The sequence below is a fragment of the Ambystoma mexicanum genome, chromosome 7p (assembly GCF_040938575.1).
Source record: "Ambystoma mexicanum isolate Mex_15411 chromosome 7p, UKY_AmexF1_1, whole genome shotgun sequence".
Classification (NCBI taxonomy): Eukaryota; Metazoa; Chordata; class Amphibia; order Caudata; family Ambystomatidae; genus Ambystoma; species Ambystoma mexicanum.
In genome coordinates, this window is record NC_090939.1 from 610,300,001 (window position 1) to 610,320,645 (window position 20,645).

A 20,645-nucleotide genomic window follows, 5' to 3' on the forward strand; every position below is an offset into this window, starting at 1 on the left:
TTTATTTTTAAGGTATCCCAACATGATGGCACCATGTAATTCGGTTCTAATCAATCTTTTGCGTAGTCGGATTATCTCATCCCAGTCGTCTAGTTTGTCTAAGTGCCGTAGTGCTGATTTTTTTCTCTGGTTTTTGTCAACAGTTACTCCCCTTACATTAAATGAACCTTCAGTAAAAGAAGATTCCACATCAGTTTTGTATAAACTCCAATAATGTTGGGGCGTGGCTTGGCAGCCATGGAGTAGGCTGCACGCATCCTGAGGTCCAGCATCCAGCAACTGATCCGAGAGAAGCGCAATCTTTTAAACCTTGCGAACTGATGAGGAAAACATAAAAGCTGCTGTATGAGACTGAGCGCGTCTGGAGGAGAGTGGTTCCATGCAGCTGGGACGTATATAAATGAAGTTACGGAAGATAGAAGTTCCGGCCAATAACTGAGAAACCGAAACCAAAATGGCCGGCTATCCCTGAACAAAAGAACCTTGAAGAGCGAGTCAGGAAAAAAGCGATTGCGGGACACTGTGGTCACCCCCAGCGCTCTGGCTGCAGCGATCGGGGTTGGAAAAGCTCTGTGGGTCTGTACAGCGCGGCGAAATTGTGGAAAGTTGGCACCGGCACCAACAAGCGGCATCAGCCCCCTGGGGGAAGCAGAGACACGAGAACGAACTGCGGCGAAGGTACAGGGCAAGCCGACAGCTGCGGCTGGGTCCCTCGGCGACACAGGCACCGCGGGGAATGATCTGAGTGAACTGAAGCACTGGACTGAACTACATGGGGCAGTACAAGGCGGGCGGCACTGATAATGCGGCGAGGCTGCATTAATGATGAAGTGAGGCCGCAGTGAGACACGCCACAACCAGGAGGCAAGTGGCTTTCAGCGTCCCGAGGAGCCCAGCTGGAACATCCATAAATAAGGAGCCAAGGATGGAAAGGCCCTGCGGGCGAAGCACTCGCGGTGGGTACGGCTGCAGCAATGTTGCACATTATACACGAGAACAGTAAGCCACCTGTAGTGTAACGAGTAAGCACGCGGATATGAATAAACAGCCCCCCCAGGAGATCTGTGAGGTGAAAGGACTGGCATTTAGCGCATGCACGGCACGCAGACTTTACCCCTGTTGGCTGGTGAATGCTGGAGGCTCTTTGCAGCTGGCAGGAGGCTGTGTGACATAATAGTGCCCCTAGACATTAAGTGGCAGCAATATAGGGATCCGCATGAGGTCGCGTCATGCAAAGGGCACGGATTGCAATGGCGGGTCTTAGGAGTAATGGTGAGAGAGCCGAGCTGGGCAAGCACGAAGGCTGATGAGGCTCACATGAAACATTCCCACCCGCAGAGAAGTGCAGGTGTCAACAATCCTTCCCTGCCACTCTGCTGAGAGGGAAGAAGATCCCACACGAACTACACACAATATCGAGGACCCGAGGTCACAAACGCCGGCACTTCAAGTAAGTGAATAGGAGAGGATTTATCTACGCTGCTAGGACCCATGCCATAAGGCTAGACTCACAAAACTACGCTAGCAGGACCTGTGTGGACACTGAAACGGGCTTATTGATCACGGAACGCGCAGGCGACAAGGGGTCCTGCCAGGAGCTAGAGAGTGCCGAACTGTGGAAATAGCAACGGCCAGAGTCGTGGGTGGGCAACAATCCACTAGGGGCACCGAGCAAAGAGGGCATACTGACGCTTACTGCAGCCCCCCTGCCGAAGACACTTGTAAGCATCAGCTATCCCTGGGGCGCCACAGAAGAACGGGGAAACAGAACACGTCCGCCACTGAAGAGCTAGTCCCTGACACATAAACAGGGCTGCATAATGTGAGATTATAACACTGAGAGGAGTCAAGGCTAAGAGCAAGCAGCCTACAATGGACATTTTTGCTAAGACGCAACAGACTCCCACTGGCCTGGCGCAAGGTGCGGGGGCTACGTCTGCAGATGGGACCCAGGCAAAAGAGGACCGTCTGATCCTAACAGCCATCAATGAGTTAAAAGCCTCATGGGGGACGACAATGGCGGATCTGAGTACTGCACTAGAGAGCAAAATAGATGCAGTGGGAATAGAGGTTGCCTTGCTGCGGCAAGATGTAAGAGCGCTGGCGGAGAGGACAAGTGGCCTAGAGATTGCTGTGAAGACCAACACAGAAACCTGCGCAGATAATGCTAAGGAGGTCCACATATTGAAGCAACAGGTGACTAACCTCGAGAACCGTGTGGAGGAGGCTGAGGCAAGGGCTAGACGTAACAACATACGAGTGGTCGGCCTGCCGGAGGGAGAGGAAGGCCAAGATCCCACGGACTATGTGGAGAATATGATCCTGCAAGCGATAGGAGCCGACAAGCTTTAACAGGGTTTTACTGTTGAATGAGCGCATTGGGCCCTGATGAGAAAACCACATCCTGCAGCTCCCCCCCCCCCCCGGGAAATAATAGCTAAGATCCTAAACTACAAAGACAGAGAGAAGATCTTGGAGTACTTTCGCAAAGGTGGAACTATAAAGAGGGCATCTGCAAATATCACGGCATATCCTGATTACACCATGCTGGTGCAAAGGCAGCGATACAACTATGTGGTGGTCAAGAGGAGACTACGCACGGCTGGGATTAAGTACATGCTTTTGTATCCAGCGACACTCAAAGTCCTGCACAAAAGTAGGGCGTTCTTTTTTGACACTCCAGAGGAAGCAGAGACATGGCTGGATGCGCAGGGCTGCCCAGAACAAGCTGAGGAGCAAGATCGCGAGGAGCACAATAAGTGATGGGGATACAGCATGCATAATGGCAGGATGGGTGGGAGGAGGTCTCGAAAAGACAGTGGTATGGATGACAGAGGAGGGGCGAAGACACATAATATAGCAACATGAAACATGGGACTTTTGAATTTGTTGGACTTGAATATAAGATGCACAAGTAAATTGTGCAGCACGAAGTGCGCTCAATTAAAAGTAAACAGGAGCAGCAGGATGGCACCCTGCTGAGCCGCGAGTACAGGCTATTGCCAGAAAAGGGCTAGATGCGGGGGTGCCTGAGATCCAGGGATGGAGCTGGGCAACAGTTGGGGAGGGTGTTAAGGGGAGAGGGGGCACAGGGGGGCAAGTTGGGGCACGGAGGGGAGGCGGGAGGGAAGTTTGGGTGTTGGGGAGAAGGGGGGAGTTGGGGTAGAGCTAGTAGTTGAAAGACGTTTGTATTGGGGAACAAGCCTGCATAAAATAAGGGAACATCTGAGATCCGAGCATACTGGAGGGTACCTGGGGAGGGAGGGGAGAGACCTGGATATATCATGGGAGACCTTAAGGTAGTCACCTGGAATGTGAGGGGGCTCAATAGCTACCTTAAAAGAAATAAGGTTATGATGTATTTGCGGCGGCAAAAAATTGACATAGCCCTATTGCAAGAGACCCACCTGACGCAAGAAAAACTGGAGGTGGCACGGAAAAAATGGAGAGGGTCCGTAGTGGGGGCGACATATTCGGCGTATGCAAGGGGGGTAATTACGTGGGTGGCACCACATGTACCGTTTCATCTATTGCAGATGGGAAGATGGTAATATTAAAGGGATTGGTGGAAAACAAGGAGATATGTGTGTTAAATACCTATTCCCCAAATCAAGACACAGCGGCATACTTCAGGACTCTATATAGTAAACTCTGTGCAAGCCTGGGAGAGGCAGTGATTTGGGGAGGAGATTTTAATTGTGTAATTGACCCGAAAATAGATAGATCAGACTCCAAAACAGATAAGCCGACCCCAGCAGCCAGGATACTGAAGTCCTTGATAACAGACTTTGGGACGAGGATGCATGGAGAATGTAATATCCGCAAGATCGACAATATTCGCATTATTCAGCCCCCCAGAATTTACACACTAGATTAGACTATGTGTTGTCACGCATGCGCTGATAACAGAGATAGCACAGATAGAATAAAAGGGGAAGGTCCTATCGGACCATTCGCCGCTTATATTGACATGGCAGTACTGACCTCCGAGAGCGAAAATACCGACACGGTGTCTTAGAGCGGAAGCGCTAAAGGACAACATCTTCAGAGAAGAAGTTAGGGAGTATTCTCTGTAAGGCTAATTTCCCAAACCTAGTGAGCCTCTCCTGCTAAGAGTGAGATTCTTTTGCTCCCACTCTTAGACATGATTTGAGGTGTTCCTTTAACATTCCATGTGTTTTATGGGCTATGGGGTCTTTTACTCCATAGGGTCTCATGTGTTTTTTTTGATGTGGGTTACACAGCACCCTCCGTGCCGTAACCCAGGGGTGTCGTAGCGACCCCCCAACATAGACTCCATATCCTGGGACTGACTACTGTCTCCCAGGGCATGTAAAGTCACCATTGGCTTTGCTAGTCCCAAATTATGAACAGAAACCAGTACAAACCATCATATTGTGGACGTACTGGTCGGGGCAATTCGATTGCCCCGGGGTCTGTTGTTTGAGGGGGCACGTCTCCGTCCCCCCTGATCGAGTTTTGGCTGGTGGCAGTGGATACTACTTTTTATATACGACCGCAAATATATCTCTATGGGATTTTCCCATTGTTCGAGGCTACCAACTTTAATTATTTAATTCTTATAGCCTCGAACATACCGCCGGTTTATTTATTTAATATTAATTCACCAGTTGGTATTTTTTGCCAGATTCTAACATGGCGTTTGTGTTCTCTTCTGTGACTCCAACCCAAGTCGAGCCCTTTGTTCCACTTTTTGGCGGGCTTCTCCACAGAAGCCTCCAAAAGTGGTGCCCCTCTGTCTGGGTACCACAGGGGTGTGGGAGGGGGTTTAGGCACCCTGGACTGAGTTACCTTGGTAACTTGAGTCGCACTCTTGTGTGATTGGCCCAAGTGGTGAGCCGGCCGGCTCACCACTTAGCATGTTTGATTGACAGCTAGGCTGAGTGAATGGGGGTGCGCTGCATAACAGCAGGGCTTTGGGGACTGTAACTTCAGAAGTCGCCACAGGACCTAAGAATCCGAGGAGGGAGAAGCTGAGCCGACCTGCAACGACGACACCACCGGTGGAGCCCTGCTGAACCGTCTCACCACTTTTCCCGACAACATAGGAGATCTCCAGTCCGGAGAGTCTTCTTCCTTTGACTGGTGGGGATAACCAGTTTTGCCTTCTTTTCACCTTCCTGGAGCATTTCGTGGCCGCCTTGCCTGTGCCAAGCACCCCGGCAACCGGAATACCACGGTTTACCACTACCGCAAAGAGAAGGGTAGTACCTTTTAACCGAAGAACCCCGCGGCTGGTTTCTTCCCTGGCAGTGCAACGACCTTCATCTTTCCTCCACGGCGAGACCTCTTCTTCCTCTGGACGGAACACTGACTTGCACCTGCTGCCAGGAACAACTGCCCCCACCGGAGCTTCCTTCACACTTCAGGTACTGTGTCCCGCCTGGCTTCCCTTGCGACAGATCGTTCGGGGTGACAGTAAAGCCTCGACTTTCTAACCTGGGCTGGCCTGGGGCAACCTAGCTAACATTTCCTGACTTTAATTTCATCCTTTTTGCACGAACTATCTACAAGACTCTTTGGGCATAACCCCACTGTGTGAACCTGGACCCCTTCTGCTTGCTCTCTCCAAGAGTGGGCCTTGCAATTGACTTCCTTGCTCCCCAGTAGAACTCTGCCTATCCTGCCTTACTGTGGTTCTTTGAAAAAGTATTGAAACGTGTGTGCTTCTTTAACTCTGCCTTTTTCACTCCCTTTCTTTACAACTTATTAGAGTGTCATCTTATGTTAAGCGCTCACCTCTGTCTGCAAATAAGTGGTGTTTCTCACTAAGACTTGTCTAATAAGTGAATAGGGTTGTATATATATGATAGTGACTGTGTGTTGCTTTACCTCATTTTTGCTAGTGTAAATTACAAGTGTGTTTTTAAATAAATAATTATATACTTTTACACCAAAGCTCTGGTCAGTGTTTGTTTGTACTACTTTGTCTCTGTACCTATTGTGTATACTCTGCATACTGCCTAACTCTGCTTGAGGGAAGTCTGACTGCTCAGCCACAGCTACCAAGTGAATCTGTGTGGTACAGACTGCTACCAAGTGGGTTTACTGCCAAACACCTGTAGTCTTAAATCTTTTTCAATTTGTACCTAAGGGAACTGCACAGGTTTCTGCCTAACAGAAGACATGAGGGAGGAAATAATAAGCTATTTCGAGATCAATACAGGTAGTGTGAGGTCGGCTGGGGTTCTTTTGGGAAGCCTTTAAGGTAGTGGTGAGAAGAATAGCAATAGCCAAGTCCAAGGGGCTACAAGGAGGGATTGCAGCAGACTTACAAGAAGCGGAAAATGAGCTGGAAAAGGCGTTGAAAAGGGGAGGTAGCACCAAAGAGGATAATGAAGCAATACTTAGGTTACAACAGAAATGCGCGGGATATTGGGATAGGCTGTGCAACCTAAACTATAAAAAATACATAGAGAGACAGCACGCGGGGGAGATAAACCAGGGAGAGTTCTGGCATGGTTATATAAAAATGAGACTCCTAGACCAGTAATCAGGACGATAATGAAAGAAAATGGGAGTATAGCAGATACCCAGGAGGACGTGAATCTAGAATTTGCAAACTATTACCATGTCCTGTATGGGGATGTGGAGGAAAGTGATAATAATGCAAGATTTTAGAGGATATAGGATTGCCGCAGATTAGCGCTGAAGAGCGAGAGGAGCTAGATGCGCCAATCACTTTAGAGGAATTGGAAGAAGTGGTGAGGCAGTTACCCACTTGTAAGACCCCGGGGGCCGGTGGACTCCCCAGTGAATTCTACAAGCTGTATAGAGAGGAGGTGCTCCCACCACTCCTGGAAATGCTCAACGAATCATACGATGTCGGGAAGTGACCAGAATCCTCCTAATCATACCGCTCCCAAAACCCAATAAGTCGGGTTGTGAGTGCGGTTCCTACAGACCCCTGTCAATGCTGAATCAGGACAGCAAAATACTGACGGCTGTCCTGGCAAACAGAATGAGAAGAGTTATTACTAAATTAATACACCCCGACCAAACTGGTTATGTCCCTGACAGGAACATATCCAACAACCTTAGGCGACTCCATCGAGTCATTGAATATGCTAACGGAGAGACAAATGACATGGCAGTGGTGTCACTGGATGCAATTAAGTCATTTGACTTGGTCAAATGGCCGTGGTTGATTGCTGCCTTGACAAACTATGGAATAGGGCCGGGGTATCTAAGATGGGCCAAATTGCTATATAGTGAACCGCTGGCCAGAGTGAAGACAGGGACAGTGATATCTGAGAGGTGGAAGCTTAGTAGAGGCACCAGACAGGGTTGCCCATGGTCCCCCATGGTGTATATTCTAGCCTTAGAGCCCTTGGCGATATATTTGAGACAGCAATATGACACAATAGGCATCACCATTAGAGGAGAATCACATTTAATCTCCTTGTATGCTGATGACATGTTGCTGTACCTGCGCTACCCGGAAGAAAATCTACAGTACGTCCTGGAAGTGCTGGACCGATTTGCAGGGCTCTCAGGCATAGCAGTGAACCCCACAAAGTCTTGTGTGTTTACATTGGGGAGGTATAACGGGATCCCACTAGAGCGATTACTGGTCCTCCAGATACCATGGGAGGTCAACACGTTTCGATACCTGGGAATAGATATATATCATACGGTAGAAGCAGAGCATCGGCACAATACTGAGAAGGCTGTACGCAACATAGAAAATAGTATGAGATTTTGGGTGAAGCTCCCTTTGGCGTTGATTGGCAGAGAGGCAATGCTTAATATGGTGGTCCTACCAAGACTGTTACATTACTTTGTGAATATCCCATACTTGATATCCAAGCAATTCTTTGCTAAGATGAGCAGTATATGCAGGGAATTCCTCTGGCAGGGGACAAGGAACAAGATGGCCCTTTGGAAACTGCAAAACTCATATGAGAAGGGAGGCATCAAACTACCAAATTATGAGATCTATTATATAGCAAGCCAACTTCAGTACGTAGCTAAATGGCTTTCTGAGGAGCCGTCCTCGGAGACCAGGTTGTTCCAACAAGACTGTGCCCCATTCTTCCTTAAAGAGATGATGTGATTACCTAAGGTAGACATGGCGGGGCGCCCGAAGATGATGGTACAAGGGTGGGAGATATGGCGAAGAGCTTGTAAAATGTTGGAGGACCCTTGCCCATGCTCCGTGCAGGTGCCACTGGTAACTTTGGCGGGGAAAGAAACACAACTAAGATTAACGATCAGAAGGCATTGGGAGTCTGTGGGGATAGCGACTTTGGGAGACATATGGCAAGAAGGGATTATAAGGGATTTCGAGGGGCTGGTGGAAGAAACAGGGGTACATGCAGGACAGTATATTACATATCATAGGGTGGTGCAGCGGATAAAAGAGACGTGGTTGTAAGACAAACTATCGAGTGAACCTGATACCGCCATAGATACAATATACGACATAGCAGAGGGGGGCCACAAAATATCTAGACTATATGAGCTGGTAATGACCAAGGTGGGAAGGGAAGTGGTACAACTTAGACAAGATTGGGAAGAGGAAGTGGGGACCCCAATGAGTGATGGGATGTGAGAGCGTGCTCAATTTTATCACAAAAAAGTGTCGAGGAATGTTAGGCTACAGCAGATACAGCTATATATCACCCATAGGGCGTATATGTCGCCACAAAGGGTAGCTAAATTTAAAACTGCAGGGCGACAAGCATGCCCCAAATGTAATGAAGAAAATGCTGGAGTGGTACACATGTTCTGGTCATGCCCAGAAACAGAACACTTTTGGGGTGAAGTAGCACACAGGATGGAAGATAAAGGGATCAAGGTAAAAATAGATACAGCATGGGCTTGCCTACTGGGCGGGTTCCCTAGACCACGCAAGCTGAAGCATGTGTGCAAATTGAAAGTCCTGGTGTATGTACTAGCCAAAAGGAAAATTGCAATGGGGTGGAAAGCATGTCATAGACCAAGAATAGAAATGTGGTGGAAGGATCTACAAAAATGGGCAGAGGCGGAAACAACAATATGGCAGGAAGTGAGTAATGTTGGGGGGAGGAGGAAGCTGGATCCTTTATGGCCTGGAAACAACTAATTGCAGAATTATTTGGGCCCACAAATGATGGAGCTAGTGACCAGGACCCACCAGACGTAATCGATACAGAAACCCTACTACATGATGAAGAAACGGAACAGGAAGGAAAGTAGGCTTGAGGGGAGGGTGGGAAGGGGTGAAATACAGTGGACAAGACAAAGTGATGTCTATTAATATTGTCATGAACGCTGTAAGTTTGGTTTGTGTTGGTTGTTGAAATTAAATCAATAAAAATTGTACAAAAAAAACTCTAATATTGTTAATGACCACTCCTGATGAAAGTCCCACTACTATCGAGAGGACTGAAACATGTTGAGTTTGCAATCTAGGAGCTACACCAGATTGTTTAAAAGTATTTAGAGATCTTGAGTGACCAGAAACCTGACCCAAAAGGGTTTATTCCTGAGGTTTAATTACTTAGTGATGTATTTGTACATTTGTGTTTCTTCTATTTTTAGAACTGTATGTGTGTCCTGTCATGATTATATTCGTATATATTCTTAGAGTTTTGATGATATATTTAATATGAATATTTCTCCTCAATTTTATGAGATTTTTATCTTTAAACATTTAATACAATTTTTTTGTGTGATTTTAAGGAGTTTCATTGATAGGGAGCAACTGTTGACTTTTCCATTTTCCTACCTTTCTCTGTATCTAGAATTCCTTATTTCACAAAAACAAGGTAGGAGTCCACCCCGTTTAGGGAGTGGCCATTTGGGTTCTCCCCATTTGTTTTTTTCGTTCATGTAATATAGTACCTGAAAAATGTGTCACATATAGGGTTGGCAGAATAATCAGTGGCCAAGATCTGCTATCTGTTCTCTTATCCTCGTTCTGAGTTCTCTAATGATGCTGCCAATGTATTTCAGATTACGAGTGCAAATAATGACATAGATGACAAATTTGGATTTACAGTTTATGAAATCAGTGACTTTGTGATTGTGCGTGCCCATTAAGTCTCCCCACTTGTCTAACTTTCCCACAGCCCAGTCATATTGACACTGTCTCATCACCCACCCGTCCACATGCAATATGTCTTTCCGCTCACATTCAGATCCTCAGGATGTGCTATAGCCTTGTAATGTGTGCCTGGGGGCGCATTATCCCACATAAAATACAAAAGTCTCTGTGCTGTGAAGAGAAATCTAAGGCGATTTTTGTTATCTTAATCTATTGCATGCTTTAGATCACCAGGTAGTACTGGGTAAACAGATGTAATTTAAAGTTAGTCTGTATTCGAAATGATCACAGTGGAGGCAAAGGATTTTTATTTATTTACAACAGCGAAAGAAAACAAGACGTACATGAATCATACAAAACTGGCGTCTAACTACAAAAGTAATGTTTACTAAAAGAATAAAAACATTTTCAGAGAGGCACGTAAAGTATTCAAACTTCTGTCCAGTGAAGGGAGATCGGCAGAAAGTTCCATACCTGGGCTTCTCGTATGGGAAATGCCCTCCCGAGACCACCTGCCCCATTAATCTTTGGGACACTAATGGTGCCCTGATCAGCAGAACGGAGAGCTTGCCTGGGAGTGTACAGAGTTATGCGGGTCTGCAGGTATTCTGGGGCCTTTCCATAAAGACGTTTGTGCACTAGAGTAGCTGTTTTAAAGTTAATACATGCCTGAATAGGGAGCCAGTGGAGCAAGACCGTCTGCGCCGTTATGGGATCTCGCCTTGGAATGGCCTTGATGATGTGCACACCGTAGTTCTGGAGCACCTGCAATTGGAGATAGTATAATTGCTTGGCCAATAGTGGCACAATTTGTCTCCGAGATGAAGGGCCTAACGTTCTTAAGGAATCTCAGGTAGTAGTTACAGTTTTTGGATAAGTAACTAACTTGTATCTCAGCCCCAAGAGAAGCATTAAGAAAGACCCCTTACGTTTTTACTTTTTCTGCCACCACAATGGGGCAGTCGTTGATGTAAAAGTTACGATATTCGTTCCCCAGTTTAGCTCTGGATGGCAAGAATGTGGGATGCATGCAGTTGTTAAGCCCTCCACTCATATATTTTATTATGTTTTACAGTTACAAGAGAAAATTAAGGAAGACATCAGTCCAACGGAATCTGAAATGTTTCATACTTTAGGTGAGCATATTTTTCGATGTGACTTTTAAGCCTCACTATCATTAAATACTGATTAAAGGTGGAAGCCCTCTTTGCACTGATCTAATGTCCAAATACTGTATTTGAGATCAAAGAAGAACTCAATGTGCAGTGGTGAGAAGAAGAGTTATGAGTAAGCAGCTGGAAATATGTAGTAACTATGATACAGATTGAAATAACAAGAGGTGTGTCAACGCTGTAGAGGGTAGTAGGTTTATTTGAAAGAGGAGGGTGCAGCAACTGGTTGGTCTACTTGAGTCCCTGAATAAATGACAATCCTGGATCTCTAGCAAAACAAAAGGGTGATGGCTGGAGGGTAGTGAATTCATCACAACCATAGGCATTTTTCTGAGACTCTCCAGACCATGATTATTGAGCCTGCCAGAAGGGGAAAGACCATATGCAAATCCGTCCGGGTGACACACCAAAGGTTGCACTTCAGCCTGAACTTCTATGTCACATTCATTCTTCATGAGCCCATAAGCAACCCCAGACATGTCTCAGCCTTAGGTGTCATCACTAAGCCCAGCGTTCTTGGGACCCAGGTCTGGGCGTATCTGTCTGATTACGTATTTTGAATTGATCATAATTACAGGAATTGCATGTTCCAGACCATAGTTTTTCAGCCTGCTAAGCCATAGCTGCAAGGGAAAGACCATGTGCAAATCAGCCTATCAGTTGGGCCTGGGTTAGCCCTTTGGAGGTGGGATGAAGCCTGGTTTCCCTATGGTCTTTCTCCTTCTGTAGTATCATGTCAATCTGAAAAACGATGGTCTGGAGGTTTGCCGAGAGCAAGCCAGAAGTTATGATTAATTCAAAACCTTTCATCCCTTATCTTTCTGTTTTGCTATAATTCTGGAACTTTGTCTGCTGTGCCACTGCTCTATGTTCCAGGGAATCTGAGCATGTGGCAGCAGGAAAGGCACGTGGTATAACACCACTCTTTCCTTTATTCTCAAACAGAAGCAATACTCTACTATTTTCAACAGATAAATAATCAGAGAGATAAAGGAAAACCCCTTATACCAAATATCAATTGCATGGTGAAATTGAATGCACGGTTATGCTGAACGTTATGACTCCTGTGACTCCCTTGCTACACTGAAAAGTGAGGGGTGGGGAGAGTCCTTCCCTATAGCGATGGAATCTGACTGGAATCCTGGATTGACATCCCATAAACTTGAGTACAACAGATTCACAACCACACTGTGCATTCACGTTAAGTTTAGATGAATGGAATTCGTCTGTGATATTTGATATGTATATATCAGCCTGGACGAAGACCTTGTGGTCGAAACACGTGTCAGCTGTTTTCACGTTCATTAAAATATTTCATTAATATAAGTTTAACGTGTATGCACAGTGTGGTTGTGAATCTGTTGTACTTCAATTCCTTGTTGGTCACCCTGAGCATAGGGTCCAAATCATCACAACCGCCCGCTGCATCTTCTTTAGAGAAACAACCAATTCTCAACCTTGAATTAGAGGGTTCATATTTACATAGCTCAATTTATAGCAGTCTTATGCCGTACAATTATTGTTGTAATCCCATAAACTTGACCTGATTAAGCAACACTCTCCGTGCTAGGGTGCAGAAAACTACTAATAGGGGCCTCGCTCATGGAGGAAGGACATTATGCTTGAATCTTCACATGGGCAATGGGAGCTGACCGACAGCCACAGTGTCCAAGTTTCCAGCAAAGTGCTGCATGCTGTAGGTTTTTTTGGGGACCAGTAAAAATACTGCTATTAGGATTCATGCCCCCTCTAAACCCAGAACAAGGACTGCTGTCATCCATCCTGACAGCCTTCTTGTAAACTTGGGTAACTGGCATTGGGAGACTCTATGCGGACCACACCCCTTTGGATATGTGGTAGGGTAGCAATAACCTTACCCTATCTCCTAGCTGGAAAGGGAGAAGGCATGTAGAATGATGCTTAGCATGTTTGGCTTGCATGCGTTCTCCCCCCTTCCTGGCCCCCATGTGCCTATTCTATAATGAATAACCAACAGACTTTGCAACACCAAGGGTATGGCCTCCCTCTTATCACCTCAATCGGGCTGATTACTGCAATGGAATGAGGCATAGCTCTGTACATAAAAAGCATGGGACCTACAGAGTCCTATAAATCCTCACCAATCTGAAGGGCTGCCTTTATAGTGTACTTTATGACTGTATTGAACTTGTGCACCATTCCTTTTCTTTGGGTGTGGTCATTCAGGACAACCAGGACAATGCTATACATTTGACAATATCTTAATGAGTGTGTGAAGTGCTTGCTTATTGGCTAGGACTTTGTTGCATGAAGAGAAACAGACATAGGCAAGAGAACTGACATAGGAATACAAATCTCTCAGTGTCCAAGTATATGGCATGCCACCAATAATCTCTCCAGCCTCCCCCCAACCCCTTTTGGTGATTGTGATGCCCAAGAGTTCTTGACGGCAGCCTCCAGCAACTTGAACCTTACTCCTGCTGGCGGCAACACTTGACTGCTTCTGCACAGTATCCCTTCTTGCACCAAAGGTTTCTCTTTCACCACGTGGGAGGGCTGAAGATCTTTTTCCCGATACTTGGAGGGGGCATCCTACATAGAAAATGTGCATGTCATCTGTGAGTACAGTGTCCTTTTGTGCAGCTTCTATCCACTCCTTCTTCTTGATACAACAGATGTTAGGGTCAGAATATCATATTTCACTACTCTGATGTTTGACTTTGGGGTGGCTGAGAGGTCCACCTGATCATCCAGAGAATGGTGTGACAAACAGTTGTCTGTGACGTTGCATCATCCAGGTTTAAATTCTATGTCATGGTTGGACTCTTGGATCCTTGCAGACGATCTTGCCAGTCTGGGAGGCACCCTGTATGTGTAGACTGCTCCAAGCACCTGTAAGAGGGGTCTGCGATCGGTACGTAGAACAAAATGGTGCTCCTTACAGGAATTGTTTGAAGTGTTGAACTCCCCATGCGCATGTCAATGCCACTTTCTCGATAACCAAGTAATTCATCTGTGGGGGATGCAGGTTCCATGATGCAAATGCAACAGTGAGTTCGAGTTCTCTTGCTCCATGGACCTTTGAGAGAACAATGCTAAGGTCCTTGTTACTAGCACCTACATTGAGGATTGTTCAGTTTGGCGCTGAAAACAATGCAAAACATATGCTTCAACAAAAAGCTGTTTGGCACACACAAAGACATGTTATCTGTCTTAAACCATGTGAAACTGAGCACTTTCTTAAGCCTACAAAAGGGTTCAACATCTTTTGAAAGGTCCTTGGCAAACGTGGTCTGAAACTCCCAGAAATCAATAAAGGAGACAGGATCTTGCTTAGTTGATTGAGAGGGGGCTCCTTGACGGTTGCCAATTAGATCTGAGTCAGAAAATGTGAATTTTATTTATTTTTACTCTTGATATGAAGTTTGTGTTGATTAGAAAGCGTGTCGGAACCATTAAAGATGTGTTATGAGAGAAAAGATCATTGTACACTTGTTTAATAAAGCTGAATTTAAACATAAACGGTTAGTTGGGGAGGTTCCCACTAAGAGTGCACTAGGACAATCTTTTGGCAACAACGGGTTTTGGTGTGAAAAGTCTGTCATTGCGCCCTGTAACATGACTTATCTGTCCCTCCTTTGTGCCCGCACATTGCTGTCTCTGGGTCTTGTGGAATTCAGCTTGCATTAGGGGGCTCACATTCTTTTCCTTGATGATAGCTGTATTCCAGGCCATGGTCAGTTCTACTACTCCCTTGTCCAGTGGGTGACATGGTCAAGAGTGTGATCAACAGCTCACCACAACTACTCTCACATTTCCTCTCATTGGTATGAACTATCAACTTGTCTCACATAACCTTATTTTGAAACAGCAGTAATTGGTGATGGTTCAAAGGGCTGTAACACATTGTTCAATTGTTTCATTGGGAAGCTGTTGCATGGTATAGATCCATTGTCTCTCCATAGCTGTGCTCATCTTGGTGAGGTGATTTGTTGACCCATGCAATGGTTTCTTCAAAATCATTGAGGGGAGTAGCTCCAGGAGCGATGGGTATGGGCAGAAGATACAGGCAAACCTCCTTAGCTTTGGAGCTCTGACAACTCATGAGCATAGTGCACTTTTTCTGAGAGAAGTAATGTTGGCTATTGGTTTCCTCCAGGTATGTGAAGAATTCTCTTTCACCCTCTGCCACGGTATGGGCAGAACACCCAGACACTATAGGTGGGTCCATATGTTAGAGGGTGAGAGAGGGAGTGGCATCACATGTGGAGTTTGGGCATGCTGGAAAACCATTCCTGTCCAATCAGTGTCTGTAAAGAAATTCCTTGAGGTGCTGGAAGCCTTCTGCCAGTGCCTCCCCTTGCTAGGCTCAATATGCTGTTTCAAAGCATCCACAGGGCAGGGAGGGAGGGTGGAAAATACAATTACAACATAATATTAACAGCAGAGGCGGAGAAGGGGGCGGGATGAACCTACTATGCCTTGTAAGTATTCACAACGTGCAGGTGCAGAAAGGAAGAAGGAAGAGGGGGTAATTGCTGGGGAGTCCGAGCTCGAGGGTGAGCCATGGATGAAGTGCTAGGAATGTTGAGTGCTACGCGGCCTGGGCCACGGGAGGTGTAAGTGCGAGTCTCCAAGGCGGAGGGTGTGCAGATTCAAAGTGCAGTGGATAGGCAGGAGCTAGGGAGAATTGGTGTGGGAGGTCAAGGCCCCGAAGATGCATAAGGGCCAAGGACACCAATACAGCATTTGTGAGATTAGCAGAGAAGAGATGGATTTCTAAGGATTTTCTGTGAGTCTATCTTTGTGGGACATCTATCTCCCTACTTCGCATCAACGCACAACTCGTGCCCCATTCCTGGACCCCGGAGCTGCAGCACAACACGTTCCCCGTTCCCACCCTTCTTACCGACAAGTGTTGCTGTTACGCCTTGCCGGCTTTCTGTTTCACTACTGTAAGAGTAGGCATGGTATCAACAGTAAAACAGACACAAGTGACCACAGTTTAAGAGTGTTTATTAAACTTCCAAAAGGGTTTAAAAAATGCCTATCTAATCCTAAATTAATAGATGGGAGCAAGCTACGACCATCAAATAATAATAATGCAGTCCTAGTGGTGTCTTGTCAAAATAAAATGACCTATAATAATAAACCTATTGCCAATCCTTACCTCTAAACACAAATAGTGCAGGAAATAGTGTTAAAAAAAATTTAAGAAGTGTTTACAAAATGATATGTTAGGATGTTCAGGCCGTTGGCCTCCCTGCTCCACATTTTCAGCATGAGGCCAGACGGCAGACTCGAGCTTAGCACAGTCTCTGGCTTCTCTAGCACGAGGATACAATTCAGAACAAACACCAGGGCCTTCTGCGACAAAGTGTCTTTCCCCTTGAAAGTCTCTTATTTGTAGAATACCATGGAGTGCAAAATAATATATAAAGTTTGCTTCTCTTTCAGGCTTGCACAATTGAAACGGGATATCCTTCCCCAAATTTCTTACTTCCAGATTCACTTTGCTTTACTGTCGGAGACTTTCGAAACCATATGGCTTTGCTTTAATCCCGTACATGGGCACTCCGACACAGGTGCATTTTAGTACTGTATTTCTTAAGATCAATTCCTTTTACTTTACATTGAGTTCTGTTTCAAACAACCCGTCTTGGGGATTCTATTCACTTTTCCTCTACTTAGTGATTTCCCTGTTTTGGCTTTTAGTTTTGTTTGCTTTTCAGTGTTCACATCGCTTCCATTCACTTCAGGGACTTCATTTTCATTTTACAGACTTCCGATATCATGTTCACTCACACAGGGTCACTCTGTTACTTTGGCTCTTATTATCTTTCATGTGTCACTTTCTCGGGTGATTCACGGTTCACTGCGGATCCCCCTCAGCCAGGCTCAGATCCTCTTAAAACAATGTTAAATTAGTCTTCCTCTGCCGGGTTCAGACTAATTCCAATGTATTTTGTCATCAACTTTCACCTTCCTTTTTAGGTTTGGGCCACTTGCCTGCTTTACTTGGTGCCTTCCCTCACACGCTCTGCTTCCCACCTGCTCACTCGAGTCTCTCTCACTATCTCCTTTGATCAGACTCACCGGGCAGCATTGCAAGGTCAGTGGCTCTGTCCTTTGGTGTGGGGATGAGGTTAGGGTCTCACCACCTGCCTCTCTACATTCTTGAGGTCGGCACTGGCACCAAGGGAAGAAGCAATTGTCCGGATCTCAACAGCAAAGCCCTGGCTGCCTGAATACAACACGTAGGGGACACGGCTCTTGTGACACGCTGCAGCCCTTCCTTCTCACCATGCACGCTGTCCTCCTCTGGATTCACCTGACAGCTCCCAATCTCCTGGTTTCTCAGCTCCGGACAACCTTCCCAGCTTGCTTTTGGTGTTTGGAATTTGAAGAGGGATCCTCTGGCGGTCTGAGCCTTGCAGCCTCCCTCTTGCTCTCCCAACTGCATCTGATCTTTCTTCCCCAGCAGCTTCCCTTTATACACCTGTGTGATGTTCATGGGTAGCAGGTGTGTGATTAGAGTTGGGTTTGCCAGACCTTCCCTGACTTCATTAAGGGGACAGCCTGCTGTCAGAGTGTTGTAATCTTTCTGCTGTTTCTTAGTGGGTTTTTCACTGGTAATCTTCACCCCTACCGGTTGCTTCTTCTTCTTAGTATTATCAGAAATTGGGGGTCAGGGGGAGATGTTGTGTGTTTGAAAATAACCCAGAAGGACAGAGCAGTTGTGAATAACGGGTGAGAGGGGGATACCGTGTCTCACCTAGAGTATTCCCATGAGAATGACCCCAGACTTACCTACCCGGGTGATACTCCCACACTGGTCCACCCCCAGGGTCTGGATCCAGAGGCGATGGCCGTGCCCTGGGCAACCGAATACAGGTTTCACGGGGTCCAAATGGGAGAATACCCCTAGGTTTCTCACAATACCGAACTGGCTCTTGGCAGCACTTTCCTGTGCCGCGCTCCTGTATACAACATCAACGAGAGTCTCTCTCTCGTTCGGAGCGTTCTCCCTTGCGCTCCTGTTCTATTGTGCATGGCAGGCTTCTCCGCTGCTTCAATTACATTAAGTCTTCTAATTTCAGTGCAATAGTATTTGTATCGCACACTGAGGTTTCACGGGTCTCCATGACATAATTCCTTGGCCACAAAGTGCTATTGTTAGCCTTCCTTACGTGCTGGTGGGTAAACATTGCATCTTATTTAGGAGGATATGCCCATTGTCTCCAAACCAGCATTCGTCCTGGGGGAGCCTAACCTTATTAATTCTCTTCGAGAATTCTTTTCTGCATTATCCATTCCAAAATTCCCCTACAACCATCTGCCGGCAATCAGGAGTCTCCACGAACAACCCATAGTACGACATTGGGTTTTATTCCCCAGGAGAGTTTCCAGGCACTACTCCAGTCACTGTTATCAACGTCCAGAGACTAGCGTGGAATGTGGAAAGATCTCCGAATTGCTCACTGGATACCTCTTTTCAAGTAAGGGTCCATTGGATCATTATATTTATTGAATCTGTGCATTGTGGTCATAATAGCCCTGCAGAAACGGAGAGGGCATAGGAAAGGTGTACATGAGAGAGTATAATGAAAGATGTTGTGGCAGTATGACTGAAGTTTATATAGTCTGTAACTGCTGCCTTCAAGTCAGGAGGGCATCATCACTGATAATCACAATCACTAACTTACATATGATTCTCCATTTGGCCAGCCTGGCGTACAAACTTCTGTGCTTATCTGTCACTTACTCTAGTACAGGAGGAGCACTTTCCAAAGTTGCTGCAAAGCAGGGGATGAACGGCCCGGTGCAGGTCTATAATGAGCAACAGGCAAGAGTGCTGGCCGCCGGCAAGGGTACACATTGTCTGAACGGCAGTGGTATGGGATGGTGTCCACTGTCTCCTTGCAACCTTGCTGGTACAATGGGATGGCCGTCGTCGTGCGTTGCCCAGACATGACACCTGGTGTGTGAGACTACAGAAGCTCATGCAATGCAAGGGAGTGAACGGCTTAGGCTAGGGAGGCCAAAGAGCAAAGCTGTTGCTACACGAGTTGGGTAGGAGGAAGAGGAGGGAGGCAGAGGAAGTGGCATTGGGTTCAACCTGACACAAGCGGTCCAATGAGAACTAATCCAAAGAGCAGACGGGTCCAGAAGTCACAGCAGAGGAGCAGACGTTTGTGCACTAGCCTTTGTCACCTATGACACCACTTATGATGCTGGGGGGTACTGTAGGTTTATTTGTAGGAGCACGGTGGAGCAACTACTTGGCTTCCTTGAACCCCTGAATATCTGACACCTTGAACTCTGCCTCCTGCCCCAACACGTCTAATTACAGAGAAACTGAGTTCCAGGAAGGCAAGTCACAGAATGTAACAAAGATACATAATGTTGTATGCTTTTCTAATAAAATATTTTTTGTTTCATGTTCGAGTGGTTCAATCAAGAATCCAAAGTCATGCTGAAAATTTGGTTCCAGTACGTTCTGATTCTCTGTTATGGCAACGTTTCCGTTTTACTGGCACACATCCCAGTGACACTGCAGGATTTGCGCAATAAAACAGATGCCATTTCCAATGAAAACAAAATCAAGATCACCAAAAAACAAAATCTAAAATAAGGGCATGGGTACGAGAAAGAGCTCCATAAAACCATGGAAATAGTATGTGAAGAACAAAGTGCTCAAGGGAGTTGTCAATGTGAATACCTGGGTCTAACCTTTGATCAATTAAGTCCCACCTCAGTCTCAATTGAAACAAGGAATGGAAAGGAATCATGTGGTTCACCAGACAGTTCGGGGCAGGTATGGTGTAATAACATTCAGAAATCGCCAGAGCTAATGATTAGTACAATTAAAAGCTTAATATCAGATATTTGTGACTGGCCAGGTGACTCCTTCGGACATTCGTTGGAATTCACCCTTTTCCAGCTCCTGGGTTGCCGCCTGTGTTTACTCAAAGGAGTCTTCTGCTACCCAGACAACTTCGTCAGATGTCGCCTCCCCAGAATTACTTGAAATGGGTGAAATGCCTGAGGGAGAGGCACTACTAGTGGGTAATGATAGCGAAACAGCCAAGGTATCTTTAGTCTTATCGACTAAGGCCACTGTATAACTTGGAGGGTGGAGTATCCCTTCATGTTAGGTCTTCAAATCACACTTATGGCACTGGATGTCAAGAAGGTTAAGTGGGGAAAAACATGGCCTCACAGAAGGTTGCCAGTTCTAAAAAAAAAGCTTTATTAGGGGTTTTAACATAATGCAGTGAAAGGGTGATTTAAAGTATTAAAAGAAAAATGAAAACCTGGGATCTCTTTTCCCTGAAGGATATAAGCAAGGGAATCCCTCCTTTGTCCTCCCTTTTTAAATTTTTTTTTCCTTTTTGTTTTGGACTCAGTCTCTATGTCTATTAACACCGACCTCTAGTGAT

At 46.1% G+C, this 20,645-nt stretch overlaps 1 protein-coding gene across 5 annotated transcripts in view; it reads left to right on the forward strand.

Annotated features, from left to right (window-relative positions):
• LOC138526196 (uncharacterized) overlaps positions 1-20,645 on the forward strand; it is a 797,397-nt gene that overhangs the window by 335,091 nt on the left and 441,661 nt on the right. For all 5 annotated transcript variants that reach the window (XM_069636626.1, XM_069636629.1, XM_069636630.1 and 2 more), the window contains exon 3: positions 11,127-11,187. In XM_069636626.1, coding sequence (XP_069492727.1) covers positions 11,127-11,187 — 61 coding nt within the window. The remainder of the gene's footprint in view (positions 1-11,126; positions 11,188-20,645) is intronic.